The 21,310-nt window shown below is 55.6% G+C and overlaps 1 protein-coding gene across 1 annotated transcript; it reads right to left on the bottom strand.

Annotated features, from left to right (window-relative positions):
- Positions 1-6,481: 6,481 nt before the first annotated feature.
- On the bottom strand, positions 6,482-7,122 carry NGA_2037910 (uncharacterized protein; the record flags this gene model as incomplete). Its single annotated transcript, XM_005855988.1, has 1 exon — positions 6,482-7,122. A coding segment is annotated over one exon (641 nt), but the record flags the coding sequence as incomplete, so codon positions are not given.
- Between the last annotated feature and the right edge of the window lie 14,188 nt (positions 7,123-21,310).

Consider the following 21,310-nt stretch of genomic DNA (forward strand, 5'->3'; position numbering starts at 1 on the left):
TTGCCCCTTGCCACTGCTGACCGAAGCTGTCTCCTTTTCGAAGGTCTTACAGGTGGAATCCTGGTTGTGCGGCTGGCTGTGGCTGCTTCCGTTCCCAACCCCACGGCTACTGCTCCGTCGCGCTCGGATAAGATGCCGATGATGCTCCTCAGCGTGTGTCTTGGCCAGGTGATCTTCGATGTAGAGTTTGAGGATGGCCGAAGGCACGATTTCGTCGTTCCCGCTCAAGCCAACGTACACGGGACACTTGATTTCATCCAAGAATAGCTGGCCTTCGTACCACCAGAATTGCCTGCGTAGCGTGTGATGGATCGTGATCTCCATTGAGCCCCCGTAGTGGAGCAAGTGCTCCATGACGGTCTTGGGTTTCTTGTGGAGGAAGTTGTAGCAGACGTCCGGGAGGCCAAGGAGGAGGGACACGGGGTCCAAGAGCACGAGCTGACGAACGTTGTGTTTCAGGTGCTTGGAGACCCAGGCCGCGCACAAGCTTCCAAATGAATGCCCGACGACCGAGAAATAAGGCATGCGATGCCGCTTCGCGATGATCTCGACCGTTTTGACCATGTCACCCAGGCGCTTCGCTTTGAAGTTCAGGCACATGGCGATGTGTGGTACCTCCATAAGCACCATTTTGCGGCCCCGCGACAACGTGTGAATTACCAGCAAGTATAAATTAAGCCCTGGCGAAATCCCATGGAAAAAGACCATGGGCAGACTCGCCTCCTCCCCGGGGCGCACATCCCTGACCCGAGACCGATACCAATAGGCGATGCCGTTCACCTCGTGCCGTCGAAAGCCCAGCAAAGTCAGCACACTGTGACCCAAGACCTGTATTACCGTCAAGGAGGCATAGAAGACCAACGGCCGATGCATGTACGTGATCTTGTCGAGGGTAAGGAGCATGGGCCGTACCTGGGGATTGTACCCCTCTGGGCAATCGATCTGGAAGCGCATCTTCAGCCAATACAGGACCTGTGCGAGGAGTGAGAACACCAGAGACGAGTGATCAAGTCAAACGGTGGCCATATTGAGATCGTCTTGAGCAAAAATAGGGGGATGGCCGAATTTAGTCCTGAAAGTCATGAAAATGGGCAAGCGTCATTTTCTTCCTCTCTTCGCCCCAAGACTCACATCCTCGACGCAAGCCTTTTGTCGAACCGTTAGCGTGGATTGAGCCTTGCTGTACAGGGCCCATGCCAGCATTTCTCGTACGTTTCCGCGACGGATATCTTTGATTGGTGCGCCCAAGAACCAACCTGAAAAGAAGCGCTCGAAGGCGTAAGACTCCTGTCAGGGTGAGGGAATGCAAAAAAAAATTAACAAATCGATATTTGATGTCTGGATATTTATAAATTCTGAAAGGGGCCATTAGTGATATCAAGTGTTGTAAGGTAAAGCGACGAAGGAGGCCCTCGGGTAGTCAGACAAGGATGACGAGAGAGAAGGGTGCGCACCTTAAGCTGCGATACCACGTCAATAATTTTGTGAAATTCGTCCCAGGGCGTGTGAGCACCCTCCACAGGAGTTGTAAGTCGATTGAGCTCGGGTAGGACGATGTATCGCAAGTAAAAATAAAAAGCTATTTCGCATAGCAGCCAGCTGCTCAGGAGCAGCCCAGCAACTACTTTGAATATATGGGAAGAGAGCAGAATCCCGGCAATGCTCCTGGCATTTTCAAGCAAGAGGGAGGAGATCGAGAGGCATTCCATGGATCTTGCTTTCCTATGGGGAATAGGGACACGGAGCAACGTCAACGAGGCCAGAAACACATGGTGGGGGACGGGCTTGAAAGTATCGCATGACATCAGATTGCCCCAATCTCAGTTCGTTGGACACCTGAAAATAAATCCGTACAATTTTTAAACGAGTTACTACCAAAGCGCTACATGATCAGCAGTCGCGCATTGTCGTGCACTGAATGAGCTGGTTTTGCCATGTGACCATACCCAGGTCCGACACCCCTCTTGTGTCAGTATAATCCCACGACTGACCTGGATTGGAGAAAAGGGACAGGAGATGTGCCTCCAGGACTCAGCGAGCCGATAGCAGCGTTAAGAATATGATGTTGCTGTGCCTCCAATGACAGAGACTGCCTGGTTCCACACAAATAACACCTTCGACGCCCGACTTAGCCTCCGCCCTTTCCTTGTCCTGTCTCCTCACTCCTACGTGCGCGGTGGAAAATGTAAGTGAGCAAATTGTCTATGCAGTGCGACACAAGAGGATAGCACGCTTTCAGATCCATTCTAAAGCAATGGATCATGGTCCTTCCTTCTTTTTGGAGGCGCCGTGTAAGCCGCAAAGTCGCGGAGCAGCTCAAGGGAGCCGCGCACGTCACGGCAGCCGTTAGAAACCGTTAAGGGAATTGGGCACTCCGTGTTCGCCTACATTTTCAAGGAATATACGCACATTTGAGCACTGACATCACTGTCCACATTGTATTGGTACCACCATACAGGAATGGGCGGGTTGTTTTCTCGACACGGACGTCACCATGGTGGGAAGTCTCCTAAAAAGCCCGTCCAAATCACGGACCACGACAGGGCAGTGCTGGACCTGAAAGTAGCAAAAGACAGGCTGAAGCGTTATCAGATGAAGATGCATAGTGAGAAGATGCGCTTGACGGAGAAAGCGAAGGAATTGGTGACTGCGGGACGAAAGGATCGGGCGTTGCTCGTGCTAAAAATGCGACGCCTGAGGGAAGATGAGCAGGCCAAGGCGGCGGGGCAGCTACTGAATGTTGAGCAGCTCATCACACAAATTGAATGGGAGAGAGAACAACTCCAGATTTTCGACGCTTTGAAGAGCGGAAATCAGGCTTTAGAAGCCATTCACAAAATTGTATCTCTGGAGGAAGTAGACAAGCTCATGGCGGACACGGCGGACTCCATCGCGTACGAGCAAGAAATATCCCGCCTCCTCTCCAACAACTTGTCCGCGGGCGCAGAAGAAGAGGTACTTAGGGAGTTCGATGAGCTGCAAGCGCTAATAGAAGCCCCGGAGCACACTCCTGTGGAAGCTGCTCCTGGAGCTCCGACCGTTGTTAGTGCGGACATGGCTTCGAAAGATGCCAGCGAGCAAGCCGAGATAACCGAGGCTACAGAAGCAGGATCTAGTCTGCCCGACCTCCCCGAGGTACCGAAGCATGAGATTCTTACCAAAACAAATGTTGATGTGAGAAGGGATAAAATCTCGAAAGAGACTACGTCTGGAAACGCCCGAGGGGCTGGAACAGAGGAAGTGCACGTACAAGAAAAGAAGGCCAAGGTGGCGGTCAGCGGATAAGGAAAGACCTACATAAATCGTGTTAACACTTGCACTGCATCTTTCTCCTTTTTCTTGATGCTTTTCATTTCAGCGATCGGGCTTCTCGAAAGCTATGGCGCCGTCCAAGGAATCGCACTGTGCACTATACGCAAGAAATTTAACATTTACATTTCAAATACGTCCCCGTTCCAAAAAGGTACAGTACAAACCCGAAAAGAACCTCTCGCCACTCCTCTGGGGGTTCCCTTGTCAGGGCACTCTGGTCCGTGGTGGGGAGGAATCGCGCGGCATCGACCATCGCGACGACTTGTCGTCTTTGACTAGCTTGGGGGTGATGACCAGGTCCCTGTCTATCTCCAAAATGGCCCCGTCATTCTTGTGTTGGCCGCAGTAATCCGTGGCGGAGAAGACGGTGATCAGACGCTGGTTGGCGAAGAACTCGTAACCATGACTCACCACCTGGTGGGAGCGGATCTAGCGGGAATAGAAGTAAGAAGGCAGGGTGCGTGATCAGGGCATTGCGGAGAGGAAATGTATGGCGACATTTTGGAAGAGAGGGCCCATTAAAGATGAGATCTGCATGAAGTTATGTGCGTACTAAACACGCCCTTACCCCTGACGCTTATCCAGGAGACGGCATCAGGGGGAAACAAAAACAAGCCATCCATCCTTGAGCCCCTGCAATCCCTATGTTCCGCTCCCTCTACGCCCACCCTCCCTCGCTCACCACCACGTCGAGGTCGTTGGCCCGACAAAAGGCTTCCACCCTGTCCGGTCCGAAGAGCGCTATCCCCGCTCCCCGCGGGGAGGCGTGCGTGCCTCTCACCACGTCCGAGGCCGTAGGATCAGACCACAAAATATCTCTAAGCAGCTGTCCCAGTGGCTCCTCCGCGGATTGACCATCGTATATTGGTCGTCGCAGGTTACGGAGTTGCTCGAGCGAGTTCAGGCTGGCGCCTAGGCCCCCGTGAAGGACCAGAATGCGCCCCTCCACGCAGGCGGCCAAAGGCAGGACGTCGAAGAGACTGTTGCACATCTCCCACAGCAAGACCCCTGCCTGCTCGCCCAGCCGACGGACACACTCTGTTTTGAATCCGAAGAGCGCATTGACAGCGCGGCTTTCGTGGTTTCCCCGTATAAGATACACACGCCGCGGGTAAGCGACTTTGATGGCAAAAAGGAGCAGAACAACGTCGCAAGAGCACGGCCCGCGATCGACGAAGTCACCATTGAAAATGTAATCAACAAGGTTGATATCTACGGTGACACAAGATAGATGCGACAAGGGGATAAAGAAGGTGAGCGCCTTCAGAAAAATGTGACCCCATCAGCGTCGTGGGGTGGTCTTTGCCAGCAACTTGATTATGTGATTATCTGACTCACGTCACGGGACAAAAAGCTTACTCGAAGATCAGTCCGGTTATGGGGTAACCATGTTGCAAGGCTTCTACTGTCATCCCAAAAAAGCTCGGATACATTCCCCCGCGCTTACCTCCAAAGCGATCGGGGCGACCGTACGCTTTGAACAACCGCAATAAATCATTCAGCTGCCCATGAATGTCGCCAAATATTCGCGTGGGCGTTCGAACTTCCAGCACCGTCGGCTCGGTCGCCAAGAGGGATTGCAACTCTTCAAATAGCGGCTCCAGATCGCTCAAGCCCTTCAAAGCCTCGAAGACGCCACGTTCAGGCAGAGCTTCCTGCCGATTAGGATCCCAGTCTAGAAGCAAGCGTATGATTCGATGCGCTGTTTCTTGCCCGGCACTCATGGTCCTGAAATCTTTTTCATATTGCTCTCCATTTCTGTGTGAGTCGTAAGTCGAGTTCATCCCAGTGCGTGCCAGCTGCCTATCCACTTCATCACAACTACTCTCGTCGCCCTCCCTCCCTCCACTTGCCCTCCTTCCTTCCTGATGGGATAAGGGCGCATGATCCTCGTGTATCCGGACAAGTTTGCGGTTGGTCTTCTCATGAGGAGACATGGAGTACCGCTGCTTGCTGACGTCGAAACAAATTTGACGAGAATTGACCTTCACCACAGACGACGACGCTTGGCCGACGTGTGCGCAAAGGCCATCACTGTCCTCCTCTTTACCGGTACTGCAGCTTGTGGAGGTCCTCGCTCCGTCGCGACACCCACCGGAGGAGGGGCCTGAAGACGAGGGGGAGGCAGAGGAAGGGGTACGGGATCCATCCAGAAGCAGCCGTCGGCGCGCTTTATCGACATGGATCACCGACTGAGGGGTGCGAAAAAGAACGCCGGTGCCCTGGAACTTCATGGTCTCGACTGCAGAGACGAAGTCCACCAGTGAGCAACGCCCTCCTTTGTGCCATTTCCTCGCCTCTTTCTCCAACACCTGTGGGTCGCACCTCCAGCCCGGAACGCTGTCCTTGCCCTGGTGCAAACGAGCCATGTCTTCGACCACCAGCTTGAAGTCTTCGAAGGCCAAATCCCCGTCGTCGTTCAGGTCATAGGCGCGAAAGATGTATTCCGCCCGAAGACGGCGCCACTGCCCTGTGTTGGCCGTCCCAGGTTCCATGGCCACGAGCCCGACGAGGAAGTCCTCGAATGTTAACGTGCTTGGCACATCGATGGCTCTCCCCTCTGCCATGGCATTCTGGTGCTGCGGTTCATTTGTGCAGGTGGCATGCCTTGCTGGTGACCGCCATTCCGCCTGGGGACGCCGTCTGGACGCGAAGGCGACAAAATATCGTTCACACACAAAAGCCTCTTCGACGCCACACAGGCCCATGAGCCGAGTAAAAGCAGGGACAGGAAGTTGGAACTGTCCATGTGTGTAGGCAAGGAAAAGCTCGGCAAGCCAGCCGACCACGTTATCCATAAAAGACGGGCCCAAATCTGCGCCCACCAACATGTCGTGCACCCCCGGACTCAAGAGCAAACGGCGTACGAGTCGGTCTTTTCCACCCCCGGGTGCTAGCATGGGCAACAGGGGCGGATTCCTTTGTCCTGATAAGTTTGGCTCGTTGTGGTCTGCAGGAGCAGAGGGAGAGTAAGCTTGGCCAGGGAGGGAGGCGGAGGGAGGGGAGGAGAAGTTGGAGCCTCCAGTGCAAAGTGGATCTACTGCGACGAAAATGACGGTGTAGAGCTCACAATTCATAATTTGTTGCCCCTCGTTCCACTCAGAATTAGAAGGATCATCGAGTAGCAATGTCTCCTGTAGAAGGCATTGCAGGAAGACGCCGTGCGAGACGAGGAGGACATGGCGCTCCGGACGCGGCAGCAACTCGTGCAAAAACTTCCGAGCGCGACCACGCACCGACTCCAGACTCTCTCGCTGGCTTGCAGTCCAGAGCTGATCTTCCTCCGACAGCAGCGAGAAGTCAACGGTGGGACGGAAGGCAGCCTGCAGTTCGGTGGCATTCCGGCGCTTGTCAGGAAGAAGGACACCGTAGGCCTCCCGGACAAGTTCGACGGCCACTATACGCGTGGACTTTCCTTCGGTTCTATTGTTGTCCTCATTTCCCACTCCCGCATTTTCCGGGCTCATGATGATCGTTGTCGTTTGTAGCGCACGGGTTAAAGGGGATGTGATGACAAATTGCGGCTGCAGAGCCTGAATCGTATGCCTGGCGGCATGAGCCTGTGCCACACCTTGTGCTGTAAGGCAAGCATCCAAAAGAGAAGCGGGCGGCAAGTCCTGTCCATTTGGTTGGTTGTGTACCGCAATACCATGCCGTAGTAGGTGTAGGACTTTGAACACTGCAGGGAGCTCTTGCTGGTCTCCGAAGCGATGATCAACAGCTTGCGGCTGGGGGGCGCGGAGAGGAAGTGACGGCCGCTGGGATGGGGTCAAAACTGACTCCATCAACCGGATTAATGGTCTCACAAGGAAAGTCTAATTGTACACCCACATGGCATAGACTTGATGATTCCCTTCAAGAAAAGCTGTGGGAAGCCATGGAATGAAGTTAATAGTTCTCACACGTAGTGGAGGAAAGAAATATGCCGATGTGCCAAAATGCATCCGAGGGTTTGAACCTCGTGGAAAACAACGCTTTGTAGCCCGTTTAACTTTTTGGCATCATGGGCCTGTACGATTCTTGCAGGTATCGCGCATGACCTTTGCAAGTTTGAACCCTAAGCGGCGTGCTTCGCGCCTCAGCCTTCAAATTGTTCGCTAACGGTAACGGGTGCCGCAAACCGTTACGAGCCTCCATTTCCCGTGTGCTCTTTTCCTACAAAATTCCCACGCGCGAACGACTCACGCCGACAATGTGCACACTGTTTATAATTTTTCAAGAAATTATGCCGCAGGCAATTTATCGCTCCAAGCCCCCGCTCGCGCAGCCTGTAGACCCCACACTTTTCGGAGTGAACCGCAATCGGGAAAACAATCCTTGCAGCCATAGTAACCAGGGGGCTTCAACCAGTCCGATTGTATTGACAGCCTCTCAATTAGAAAATATGAAAAAGCGTGCAAGTGGAAAACCTGATGGAGGACTTTTGAAATCCGTCTTCGGCAACCGGCACTCGAAAGAGAAACAATCTGGTGCGGATGAACGAAAAAATAAAATGCTTGCGCTTGCTGCTTTGGCGGATCAATGCGAAGCCAAAGATGATAATGGAAACTGTAATTTGACTCTAAGTGCATCTCAGGCCCGGTTAAAAAAGATTCGCGAAGAAGAATTGGACGTGGTCAAACACCTAAAGGCCTTGGCGGCGCAGGCGGAGGCTTTTACTTTGCGTGACCGGCAGATGGAAAATAAAAGGATGGCTGCGGAAAAAAGCAAAATAGATCAGTCTAGAAATGACTGTCTCGTGGCGGAGAGTCGACAATTAGAACTCGATGGCGCTTACGCTGAGGCCGAAAAGCTTGCCTCGGCCAAACGAGAAGCACGCGAGGCCTTGGCAGCTCAAATGCAAGCTATTGAAGAAAAAAGAAAAATAGAAAGGAAGGAACGTGAGGAGGAAGGCTTAGCGTTGCTCGCTCAGTTTCAATCATATGAAGATCAAGACGCAACCATTCAGCGTGAGAAAAAGACACAAATGGCAAATCTCCGAGAGGACATTCTACGGGCAAACGCCGAAGCGATTGAAGCACGGACTGCTGCCTTAAAACGAGAAAAAGAGGAAGTGGCAGAGCTTTTTCGGTATCAAAAACGCAAAGATGCTGAACTGGAAGCCCGAGAAAAACAGGAAGCAGCCCGTGTCCATGCCAAAAAAATGTGGCAGATGCAAATCTTGTCTCAACAAGAAAAGGGACGAAGCGATAAAGCGAGGTTGGAAGAGAGGCGTCTTCTTCGTGCCGCCGAAATGAAAGAAGCTGCCACTTGCCGTCTGGAGCAGGAGAATGCCTTGCGTCGCAAGCAAGAGACCTTAGCTCTGAAAAAGGAACTGCTCCGTCAGGCCCAGGCCAAAAAGATGCGAGCCGAAGAAGATGCGTTCGCAGAAAGATTGGAGACCGAGGTAAATGATAGCTACGAAGATAAGATTAAAAACCAGGAATTAGCCGAGCAAGCCAAAAAAGCAAGCCTAAACAAGAGTCACCTCGAAGCCTTGAAACATCAGGTTCAGGAGGCCGAAAGTCGACGGCGAGCAGAACGAGCCAGGAGATTTGAAGAAGGGCGCAAGCTAAAAATGAAGGCTAAAGAAGAGCTAGCAACTCTTGAGGGTATTCGAGGCCGCTTAATAGAGGGCCTTGAGGCCAAAGGTGTGGCAAGTAAATATTTGGCCCATATACGCAGAGCAAAGCTCACACCAGTTTAAAAGGAATTATAATAGATCCCTTGCCAGCGGAAAAGAGTTGACAGAAAATCAAAAGCATTAGGCAGATTAAATTTCATACATAATCATGATCAAATGGTTCAGCAAAAAATCTACATGTTTACTTGCGGATGATGTTCAAGGCGGGAGGTCGAAGCCCGTTCCCCGTGACTCTTGAGTGGAACGAGTTCCCCGTAGCATACCCTCACGTTCCATCGCAAAACAACGACAAAAATTCACACTATGGATGATTTGCCAGTGCGTCGTCGTTTTATTGTATCATTCTCATATGTGCCACGCCTGTGGGGCATGGAAGCTGTCTGCCTGTGTCAATTTTTTTCGCTGGCCTATCGTCTGGGGCGTTGAGGGATGCTACTAGTAGTACTACTTCAGGAACAGTATCACGGAGCTGCGGAGCTCAATCTAGGAGCATTCCGAGGAACGAGATTGAGAATCGACTCGACCCATCACAACCACCAATACAACCAGCATAGTTAGACAGAGCTCCCACACCTTTACGGCCATGGCTGCGGGACGGGGCTTGGACGAGGCAAGCTCCCATGCTAACACCGGCGGAGCATCGACTGCTCTCCTGTTAGGAATCGATCTGTCCACGCAATCCGTCACAGTCGTATTTCTCGACGCGGGTACGAATCGCATCGTCCACATTGATACCCTCAATTTCGACCGAGAGTTGCCTCAATTTGGAACGTCCGCGGGATTGCACGTTGGTAAAAATGGCAAGGTGACCAGCCCTGTACAGATGTGGTTAGTCGGTCTCGACAGGATCTTGCGACGTCAAGAACGGACTCTCATGGGTCGTGTTAAAGCCGTGTCAGGCTCGGCACAGCAGCACGGAAGTGTCTTTTGGACTGCAGACGGACTGGCAGCCTTGCGGTGCATGGCGCCGGCAGACAGCTTCTCGTCCAATCTTTATGGCGGCTTTGCCCTGGAGGACTGCCCTACATGGGCCGACTCCTCCACGCAAATGGAATGCGACGCCATCGAGTCCGCGACAGGTGGTCCCGGGGCAATGGCGGCCTTGACTGGCTCGCGGGCTTACTGTCGCTTTACGGGCCCTCAGATCGCCCGCGTGGCCCGAACGGAGCCTCTCGTTTGGAAACACACGGCCCGCGTCTCTCTGGTCTCTTCCTTTTTGACTTCCTTGCTTGTGGGACACCCTGCGCCTGTGGATGCGTCCGATGCATCTGGCATGAATCTGATGAACGTGCGGACCTCGGAGTGGTGCGAGGAGCTGCTGGAGGCCACAGCTCCGGGGCTGGCGGCCCGGCTTGGGACCATTGTCAACCCCTGGGAGAGCCTGGGGCCCATCTCTCCGTACTGTGCGGCCCGCTTTGGCTTTGCCACGGATTGTTTGGTCATCCCGGCCTCGGGCGACAACTCTTGCTCCGTGGTGGGGACGGGTCTGGCCTGCGACCAGACAGCTTCGACGCTGATGGTCAGTCTGGGCACCAGCGACACCCTGGTAGGCCTTACGCGCTCGCCCCGCCCGGGCCCCGAGGGCCATGTCATGGTCTCTCCTCGCGGACCGGACGAGTGGTTCGCGATGCTCTGTTACAAGAACGGGGCCTTGGCCAGAGAGGCGGTGCGAGACAGCGTGGCCGGCGGGTGCTGGAAGAAATTTGACGACTTGGTGGCGTCGGCGCCGCCGGGGAACGATGGGAACCTGGCGATGACGCTGGTAATGGAGGAAATCGTGCCTGTGCTCCCTATTCGGGGCAGTTTCCGCGTGGACGCACAGGACGAGCCCGTCGCCGCCTTGAGCGAGGCCCACGAAGCCCGGGCGGTGGTTGAGGCGCGCTTCCTCTCCATGCGAGTACACGCTGGCAATCTGGGTCTGCCCACGGCCCCTTCCCGCATCATTGCAACCGGCGGAGGGTCAATGAGCACGTCGCTCACGCAGGTGCTGGCCGACGTGTTCAATGCCCCGGTCCTGGTGGCTGATTCGTCCGAGGCGGCGGCGGTGGGGGCCGCCTTGCGAGCGGGACACGGGCTCAAGTGCAAGAAACAAGCGCGGTGGGTTGAGCTTCTTGCCAGTCCCCTGAAAGACTTCAAAGTTATGGCAACGCCGAATGCTCAAGCTGCAGCGGCGTATCCTGCCACCTTGCTGAAGCGTTTTGCAGCTTTTGAGCGTGGATTAGTTGCAAAAGCGCAAAAGCATCCCCAAGCGCAGCAATCGAGAGGATAATATACATATGGTCAATCTGTGCTTTATTTTGCCATTTTATGAGCACCGCGACAAGGATTAGAGAAGAGGATGGTTTTCGCGGGCAACAAAGGGCCTCCAGGTTCTCGTATATATACGAGTTGTGTCCGACTTCTAGGGGTTCCCGTGGCCAAAGCATTACCCTGTCTCATATTAGAGTTGTGAAATTTGCATACATTTGTACAGAGGAAGAACATGATGGTGTGATCGCTGGGGTCCATGCAGTCAGGAAAGCCAGGCAGAGGTCGTTAGATCGTGTCCAAGAGAGATAAGCAAGGCGTCGAGCCTCTGGTATTCATGGCACTTAATTCCTGCTTCTTTTTCCATGACAATCTGGGACGTTGACATATGTATTGTGATGTAATGAAGCAAATATCAGATTTTTATCGCTCCAACGCCTTTCACATTAAGTTTTCTTTCCTCCCACTGAGATCTCCCTCGGATATGTCCTGGCGCGGGACTAGCTGAATTGCCGCACTACGACATAAAATACCAAGGCGATCATTTTCCACACCACGCGACATGATAAACAATGTCTACACAAAGAAAAAGTGAGTAGAGGCATAGATGTCAGTGCAGTCGCTCCTTCTATCATGAGGTGTAGGGATGACGCAATGTTTTATCCCTCCACGAGTTGGCTTATGGCGAGCAAGAGACGCTCTGCTACGAAAAGTGCTATCGCTTTGGGTGTAGAAATGCCCCACAGGGCACTCCGTGAAGCAAGCGGGACTCTTCAGTAGACATGTCCTCCTTCTTGTCTGTGCAAGCTCTTCGAGCTGGGTGGGAAATTCCCTCGTGCAGGAATGCATTCGGCGGCTTGCCTGCGTATCCACAACAGAGCGCGTCTTACCACATTTGCTCGATCTCCGGGCTTGCTCGGACATGCCATACACGACAAGTCCCACTAAGAAAACCCTTGGCCCTTTCTTAGCCACACCGGATGTGCGGTAGTTTCATTCTTTGATATCCACACGTTCCCAACGTGTCTGTGTCGATCGATATTGACCTGCGATGGCCCGTAATTTATGCATCGTTGGACCAGTTCAATCGTATCATCTCATGGCTCGATGACTTTCTGCGCTTAGCATCTTGCGCGGACGTACCTGTCGTCGATTCCTACGCTCGTGTCAAGTACCTCTAATTGCAATAATTTCGAGAAAGTGATCATGCATTAGCAATATGCATCACATTCGTCCATAATACGTGTAGTTTTTTTTGCATTTTAGTTTCGCTGGTTCCGATCGATTTGAAGGTCAAGGAATAGTCTTTGGAAAAAAGACTGATCCGACCAGAGTTACAGATACGTTAGGGATTCTGGCCTGTAGGTCTATGAATTTACACGCCACACGCTATCTTGATTGCATCTAAAGAGTATCGAGACCAGAGATGTGAAATTAGGCTTGCGACGTAGGTGTAGTGAAGAGCAGAATTATCAGCACCCGTCGACGACGTCGTCCACACACTTAGCAAGTGGAGATGTTTGCTATTTGAACAATGTGGTCCGAAGACATTTTAAAAATCACTCAAGATACCTCCGTTCATGCAAATCTCCATTTTTTCCCTGACGCAGGTGGACCATTGACGAAGTTGTCTCTTAAGGCTGACGGGAAGCCGGATTCGCCATCTCCCCCTCGTCCTAGTGGTCGCCCACAATGGACCTTGTTGGCTGGCGGAATGGAGGGGGGAGGCGACCTTCTACGCGCCTGAATGAAGGGGATACCCAATCCAGGCGTTCCGGGAGCGGGCGAGGGGAAAGAAGTGACTTACAGCCTCGACTGGAGCCCTTAGTGATTTCGAAAAAACTCTCGTCTTCCTCCGCCGGGAATGGTTCTCAAAGCACCAGCACGGGTAGCAAAGCCTCCCCAATGGTACGTTTCCAGGTACCGATATCGTTTCTTTCTGTGGATAAAGTCGAGCTCAACGGAACTCTCTTCTCCCTCCCGCGAATGGATAGGATTGCACGATTTTGCCCTCTCTCAACACTAGTCGAGGGAGTGTCAGTTTTCCTACTCCGGCGAGCAACAGCCAGGGAAACGGCCTCTCACGCAGCCTGAGCAGCGCAAGCATCATGTCCTCGCCTTTGCCGCCTCTCGTGCAGACCCCCCACAGTAATGGGGCCGTGTCCGCGTCCTTCTTCACGGAGGACGAGGAGGACTCCGAGGAGGAGACCAGTCCGCACGCTAAGGAAGTCATGGTGGCACTGTCACGGTCCAAGACTAAAGACACGAATCTGCCGTTGCTGGTTCCTTCTCTCGGAAAGGTAGAAATGCAGCGAGAAGGAGACGAAAGCTTTCTGGCGTCGGAAGCTGAGGAGAAGGAGAATGAGGGAGAAAGTGGTGGAAGGGAGAGGGGAAGGATGTTGCGACGGCGAGGTCGTGCGAAAGACGCGTCTTTTGAGGCCCTGGTGCAAGCGGAGATGCGCCGCTTGAAGGCGAGGCTGGAGAGCAGGGCCGAGCCGCGTGAGGGGTCGGCGATGCTGGCATCGACAGAGCCTGGCTCGCGCCCGGACCTGGGGACCGGGGAGGGCGAGGACGAGCCGCCGGAAGGCCGAGGTGCCCGGCATTTATCCGAGCTGGGTCGCCGCTCGCCAGTCCCTGGTCGAACCCCTTCCACCTCGCGCGTGCTCCCTCTGGCCGTGTCCACCGGCCGAGGCCATCGCGCACCGCCCCTGGGGACGCCTTCCGACCCCTCTCCCTCCTCTCTCTCCGCGCCTTTCTTGCCCCCTGTCACGGCCAAGAGGCTTCCGGTCATCTCCCCTCGTTTGGAAAACGGCTCCAAGGCTTTCGGGCGTGGCCTGGCGTCGCTCTACGCCTCTCCCGCCGACAAGGAGCAGCAGGCGGCGAAGCGTCGCGCCCAACGCGACTATGCCAGGGCTCTCGAGCAGCAGATACTGACATCCCCTCAAACCAGAAAACATCATCAGCACTATCAGCAGCGCTCCGATCCAGCGAGTCGTCGTGACGCGGGTCTGCGGGGCCCAAGCACAGAAAAAGAGCGGCCGGCCACGGAGGCGGTCGAGGGCCGTCTCCAGCAGCACCACCGCCGGCATGGGGGGATCCTGCGCATGCATGAGGGTCCCCAGGCGGAGGAAGTGACTCGGAAGCTGCGGCAACAACGACGCGAGTACGCGCAAGCCTTGGACGAGCAGTTGCAAGAGAAGCGGCGGCAGCTCGAAGCGGCAGGGATGTTAGTCATATCGCCGCAGACGGTGCGGCGCTTCCTGCGGGAGGGGGTCGACCATGGGATCGGGGAGGGCGAGGAGGAGGGGGAGGACAAAGATGCCCTGGGGATGGAAGAAGAGATGGAGGAGGCATTGGGGCGACTCTCCTTGTCTTCCACGGCGCGCAGGCCCCCGGGGACGGGGAAGGGCGAAACGAAGGGACGCGCGCAGGGCGATACGGCTACCCCGCCATTGCCTGCCTCAGGGTCCAGGTGGTGGATGGATGTGGAGGGGGATGCAGGTGCACGGCTGGACTCTAGGCGGGAGGCGCGGACGGCATCGGAGAAGAAGGCACGGTATGCGGCTGCCTTGCGCGAGCAAATTTTGGAGAAGGAGGGGCGTCGGCAGCAGGCGGTGGAGGCGAGACGGCGGGAGGAGGGAATGGGGAAGCGAAGGGCCCAGGCCCGCAAGGTCGAGCAGGAGGAGGAGGATGGTCCATGTCAGGGGTCGCGGGGAGAAGCCTCGACCCCTGGGACACCTGCGGTCCCGGGCTCTCCGTCCCGCATGTCGCGCACGCGCCAGCGCCTGGTCCGCGACGTGTACGGGCCGCAGACCTCGCCGTGGGGGAAAGAGGCCTCCTCCGAGCACACCCCTTCGGCCACTGGGAGGAATAGTCATGACGGCCCTGATGTGCGCTTCCGCAGGGACAAGCTGTCAGTGACGCCCGACGTCTCAGCGGCGAGCAAGCCGGCTGGGGAGACAGCCGACAAGGGGCTCGTCTCGCCTCGGAGCCCAGGCTCGACCCCCCTTGCGCCTTCTCCCGGTCCTTGGCCCTCCCATTCCACACGAGAAAGCCCCGCGCTCGCCGTCGCGGGGGCCCCGCGACCCTCCTTTGCCCGGCACGGTGCCCTCGCTACCAGCCCCTCTTTGATCGAGCGCCTGGGCGAACGACAGGCGGCGGCGCTGGCGCAGCGACGGATCCTCGAGGCTCAGATTGAGGAAAAACGGAGTCTGCAGAAGGCGCTGGCTGCAGAACAAGCTGCCGAAGAGAAGAGACTGGAGGAGCAAATGCAGAGGGCTCGGGACTTGGAGGCCGCGGTCGGGCAGACCTCCGCCGTGGGGAGAGCCAAGGCGCAGGCCGGGGGGAAGACGAGGAAAGAGAAAGATGAAACGGGGCCACAGTCGATGGCAAGCTCTGTCCTGCGTGGAGAAGAGGCGTCGACGGTCGCCGGTTCCGGTCCCGTCGCCGTTTCGGGTGTCGCTTTTGACGCTCTTTCACCTTTGAGCCAGGGGGGGGAGATGACGGCGAGGGAGGAGGCGCGGGAGGTGGAGCCCGTCAGGGAGGATGGAGAGGCACGTAAAAGGAAGAAGGATGAAAGTGAGAGTGAAAGAGGAGCACTACCACGTTCAGGGAGAGAAGGAGAGGCAGGGAGAGGCGAGGGAGATGGGAAGGAAGAGATGCTCTCGGAGGAGGGAAGTCTCGACACAGACAGTATCCTGGTGGCGGTGCCCAAACCCCCCTCTCGGGGGGAGAACAAGAAGGGGGTGGGTGCAAAGGAAAGGGCTTCACGTGACTCCTGTCGTGTTGAGAAGGACAGGGCCCCGGAGTGTGAGGTCATGCCTCCTAAGGTTCTGTGCACGCCACCGGAGCGGCTCCGTTCCTCTCCCATTTCCGTGCTTCGTCCAGGCGGACAGGGGGGGGCACGGCGCCCAGAGCAGCAGGCCCATCACGTGCTGGGACAGGCGGCTGTGAGGGCCTCGGTATATCGAGGGCGGGGCGGCTGGCAAGACGCGGCGGGGGGGGATGGGGAGGACGACGAGTTCATTGAGCGGGCGGGCCCTGGCCTGGAGGGGTCTCTGGCCTCAGAGTCAACCTTGGTTTATCTCTCCCCAGAGGAGGAGAGAAGGATCTTCGAGCAGCACCGGCGAGAGAAGGAATACTGGCGTCAGCGGTTTCAAAAGGAGGAAGCGCCCCGCGAGGTCTCGCATGAAGGTGACGGCGATGTTAGCGTAAATGAGGTGCTCAAGGGCAGTGACAGTCGAAGCGAAACTAGGAGCAGTTTTGAAATTCATAGAAATAGGAAAAGAGCGAGTGCGCCGACACTGTCTCCAGTGACGCAATTGCTGGTGGAGGAAGTGGACGAGGTAGTTGCCGCAAGCCTCGAGGGAGGAGAGCCTTTCAACGGCCTCGACACGGCACGGGAGGTTCAGTTCCACGCAGTGGGAAACCGGCGGGAGGAAGAATCTCTTGCGGGGATGATCGGTGGGAAGGCCGGAAACAGCCTTGGGTCGGGAGCGGAGGGGTTGGAGGCGGCTTGGGTAAAGACTGAAGGTGGATTCAGCTGTGGGCAGAATGGTCGATTGGCAGGGGATAGAGAGGCGGAAGGGAGAGAGGATGCGGCGGCGCTTCGGGATATCAGCAATATCGAGCATGATGCCTTAATTGACGCGGTGATCCGCAAAGGACCTTGACGGAGCGCAAGGCAGTCCTGGCAGTTGGAGGGAGGAATCCCCGCATGTCCACTTTCCACCCCCGGCCGTCTCTAGACGAAGCTGATTTTCTAGCTGTTCCTCGAAGCTCGTTTGAAAAATACCAAACTGGAGGGCTACTGCTGTTGTCAAGCAGAAGAGCAGTAGGAAATGCCAACAGGACTTTAGAGGTACGGAGAGATGGAAGGCTACAAGCCACAGTTGCTTTAGACCTAGGGACGAGGATTTACGTTCTCTTAGGGAGAAATTTGTAAGAACTGCGATGGAAAGCACAGATAATCTGATTTTGACACCTCATCAGCCAGTCGAACGTTTGAATAGAGTACCTTATTTATTGACGGTGTAGTGAATTGATCAAACTAGTCGATAAGTCTTTCTTGGAAGAGGAACTGGACGAGATACCCGCAGAGTTCGAAAAAATAGAACGAACGCAGAATTGACATCAATAAAAACGCACCGCGACCACAGAATTTCGCATTGAAGCGTCTTGGCTTCGCATTTCTAGTTTCTCCTTGCCCAGCTTGATCATTTACCCTCCTAGTACCCTCGCCATCGCCCACACGACGTCACGCTCTCCCGGTGTTGGTCGGTGCTCAGCGCCCGGGCCTTTGAAGGTAGTTTTTTACGTGAAAGGCCGTCCTGTCTTGCTTAAACAGCCAAACGATGACCTTATTGCCTCGTTTTGAAAAGGGTAGTGCCTCAGCATTCAAAATTGAAATTTTCTGTTTTTATATACTCACACTCAACTAGTCGCTCTTCACATTCCCGCTCCATCTCAAGTCTGGGGTTTATTGTAAGACACGCAAAGCGTTAGCAAGATGTGTGGAATACTGGCAGCGTTATTGGGGGACGCTGACACGCACGTAAATCAGTTGATCGTGGACGGCCTGACAGTTTTGCAGCACCGGGGACAAGGTACAGAGGGAGATGGGGGATGTTAGGGATGATTCGGGCCAGCAGTCCAGGGGGAGAGAACAGGCGAGAGTTCTTGTGGCCGGTAGATGTGCTGGCATTGCTGCTGCTTACCTGGATTGGAGGCAATCAGAAAAATTGTTTCATTCTGATGACTTTGTTTTTGATTCGCAGAAAATTACACCCGGAAGCTGAAGGTTGAGAAAGGATTTCATTGCTTGAGCTTTGGCGTCTGAGCAAGACAGTCGAGCTTTATTAATATGTTACAGAGGGCCTCACGTTTTCTCTTCCCTTATCTGTGACGTTTGTAGACGCGGCAGGGATCGTCACGTGCGAGAAGGGCCACTTGAACCTTCGCAAGGACAGTGGGCTTGTCTCGGAGGTTTTTCAGCACCACCACATGCTGACGCTTCGGGGGAACCTGGGAATCGGTCACGTGCGATATCCGACGGCAGGCACGTCGTCTTGTGCCGAGGCGCAGCCTTTATTCACGAACTATCCTTACGGGATCTGCGCCGCGCACAACGGGAATATCACCAACACGGCCGAGCTCCGGGCGGCCTTGGTGCAGAGCCTACGCCACATCAACACGGGGTCCGACTCAGAGTTGGTGCTCAATGTGTTCGCGGAAGAGCTCCAGGCTCAGCACAAGGGTCGGGATATCTGTCCCACAGACGTGTTCGAGGCAGTGAGGAAGCTGATGGCCCGCTGCCACGGGGCCTACGGCGTGGTCATGCTCGTCAACGGCGTCGGCCTCCTAGGCTTCCGCGATCCCCACGGCATTCGTCCCTTGGTGCTGGGCACGCGGAATTCAACGACTCAAGCGGGGCTCACGGACTTCCTCCTCGCCTCGGAGAGCGTGGCCATCGACACCCTGCGCTTCTCCCTGGTGGGGGACGTGGGCCCCGGGGAGGCCATCCTCATTACCACGGAGGGAAAGCTGCACCGGTCCCAGTGCGCCAGGAGCCCCCAGCTCATGCCTTGCATTTTTGAGTACGTGTACTTCGCCCGGCCCGACTCGATCATGGACGGCGTCCAGATTTACGAGGCCCGCCTGAACATGGGCGAGCGACTGGCGGAGAGCATCCTGCGGAAGTACCCCCAGCACGACATCGACGTGGTGATCCCGGTGCCCGACACCTCGCGGACTTCGGGTCTCTCCTGCGCCTACACCTTGGGGAGGCCTTTCCGGGAGGGCTTCATCAAGAATCGTTACATTGCGCGCACCTTCATCATGCCCGGACAGGCCGTCCGGATGAAGACGGTGCGCATGAAGCTCAACACCATCCGCTCCGAGTTCCGGGGCAAAAACGTGCTGCTCGTCGACGATTCCATTGTGCGAGGGACCACGTCACGGGAACTGGTCAGCATGGCGCGAGAGGCGGGCGCCCGGAAAGTCTACGTGACCTCGGCCGCCCCCGCGGTCCGCTACCCTAATGTGTACGGCATTGACATCCCCACCCGCATGGAGCTGATCGCAAACGAGCGGGACGAGGCCCAGGTGGCGGCCGAGCTGGGGGCGGATTGGGTGGTGTACCAGGCCTTGGAGGACCTGAAGACCAGTATCAGGAAGATCAACCCCTCCATCCAGGAGTTCGATGCCTCCTGCTTCGACGGCCGGTACGTCACGGGCGACATCACGGACGAGTACCTGGTGGAGCTGCAAGGTGGCAGAGGGAAGAAACAGGGGCACCAGCAACAGCAGGCGGAAGTATTGCGGGTCCGAGCCGAGAGGAAGATGGTGAGCGAGACGTCCGAGAATCACAAGACCTGGAACGCGCACGATGGTAATCACTCTGCCAGCAATTGTGTTGATGGAGCTCCAGCGGAGGCTGGGGCACCGGCGCCGGCTGGCATGGGTCCTGGAGCAGCGAGCGTGAGCACGAGACTTTCAAGCGCTTGCGGGGAGAAGAAGCTTGGAGGGAGCTGCGAGGTGCTGTTTAACTTGGGGCGAGAGACGACTAAATGAAAATAACGACCGGGAACGATTGACGAGGACTATAGCAGAGAACTGTTCTCTCGTGGATTGAATCGTCAGGCACTGGCATTGAGACTCGATGACGACACTTCTGGAAGGCTCGGGGGAAGGATCCTTGTGCTAGTCTCCGCGCCACCTTCCCTGCGACGACTGAGCTTTTGACAGGACTTGGTTCATCCATGCCCCTTTGATTGTAAGATATGTGTACATACAGTCTTCATCTCTAGAAAAGTTTAAAAGATACTAGAACAAAGATGAGATCATCACGCTTTTGATTTTTTACTTGTCTCTTTTCTGTTCTGTGCACGAAATTCTACATTTTATCACATTTCACTTCGAGAAAATGACAAGCACGAGACAAGTGCTTATTCCTCCACAACGATCTCCGCTTTGTGCTTTTGGAGAAGAGCAGTGTGGTGGACCTGGTGCCCACCAACGTAAAGGGCGCCCTTCCCTACCGGAAAGACAAGCTGAGCCACGTAGACATTTCCTCTCTCACGCTCCTCCTCCCGTATACTGGGAGAAAAAGCCACGTCACCCTCCTCCCATATCGCCAAATTCAATCCAGCCAGCCAGTGGTAGAAATCAGCGGCAGTGCCCGGCTGGCACCCGCGCCGGCCCCAGGTCCACCGAAACGCGGAAGGCATATCCAGATCGGCTCTTTGGCTCCCCTTACACCACTCCTTGGCTTCGTGAAACAGGGGTGCCAAAACGGGGCATTCACGATACCGGATATTTTCGAGCGCCGGCGTATTTGGAACCGAGATCGAAGTGCTGGAAAAGTCTGATCGGGGCGCCAAAGGCACAATGAGCTGCACCTCCACCTGACCGCCTAGTCTCAGTGCCACAGCCGCCTCGAGGCTCCCTGCTCTAACTTTTTGCCGTTCCCCTTGCACAATAATTCGTCTCTCCCCACCATTTATCTCCAATCCCACGGGTCGCTGGCTCTGCAACTTCACACGTCGGCTCCGGCGTTTCGCCCCTCCGTGCGCCCCCCGATCTTCTTCCCCCAGGACCCGGTCCTCCACGTCCGCTATCACAGTCACATGCATCAAGGACGGAGCACAGGGGCCTGCTGCTCCCTCCTCGCTGTGGCCCCCTCCCTTCGACCCCGCTAGAATATCCGGGGCCCTCACGACACGCAGCAGCAGCCGCAGTCTCCGCAGCCGTGCTCTTTCATCCGTATCCTCCCACAAAGCGTCATCTCCTGCGTCCCGTAGGGAAGAACACACCGAGAGGGACTCCTCATCCTCCGCCCCTTCCTCCTCGCCCTTTTCGCTCGTGTCAATGTCACCTCGTATTGCTGCTTCAGGCGCTGGAACTCTGTTAAGCTGTGCGAACAGATCCTCAGTGATAGTGCCCCCCCCATTCTGCTTGTCATCGCCTGTGGCTGTGTCAAGCTCTTTCCCGAGCGAGGTACTTTTGGCCTCCTTATCATGGCCAACGGTCGGGAAGAGTTCCGCAAGCAGAGACCGCACCGGCTGCCTCTCTACTCTCCCCGAGTGGCGCCGACCTGGCTTTGTCCCTAGGCGCGACAAGTCCACAGGC

The sequence above is a fragment of the Nannochloropsis gaditana genome, assembly GCF_000240725.1.
Source record: "Nannochloropsis gaditana CCMP526 unplaced genomic scaffold scaffold060, whole genome shotgun sequence".
Classification (NCBI taxonomy): Eukaryota; class Eustigmatophyceae; order Eustigmatales; family Monodopsidaceae; genus Microchloropsis; species Microchloropsis gaditana.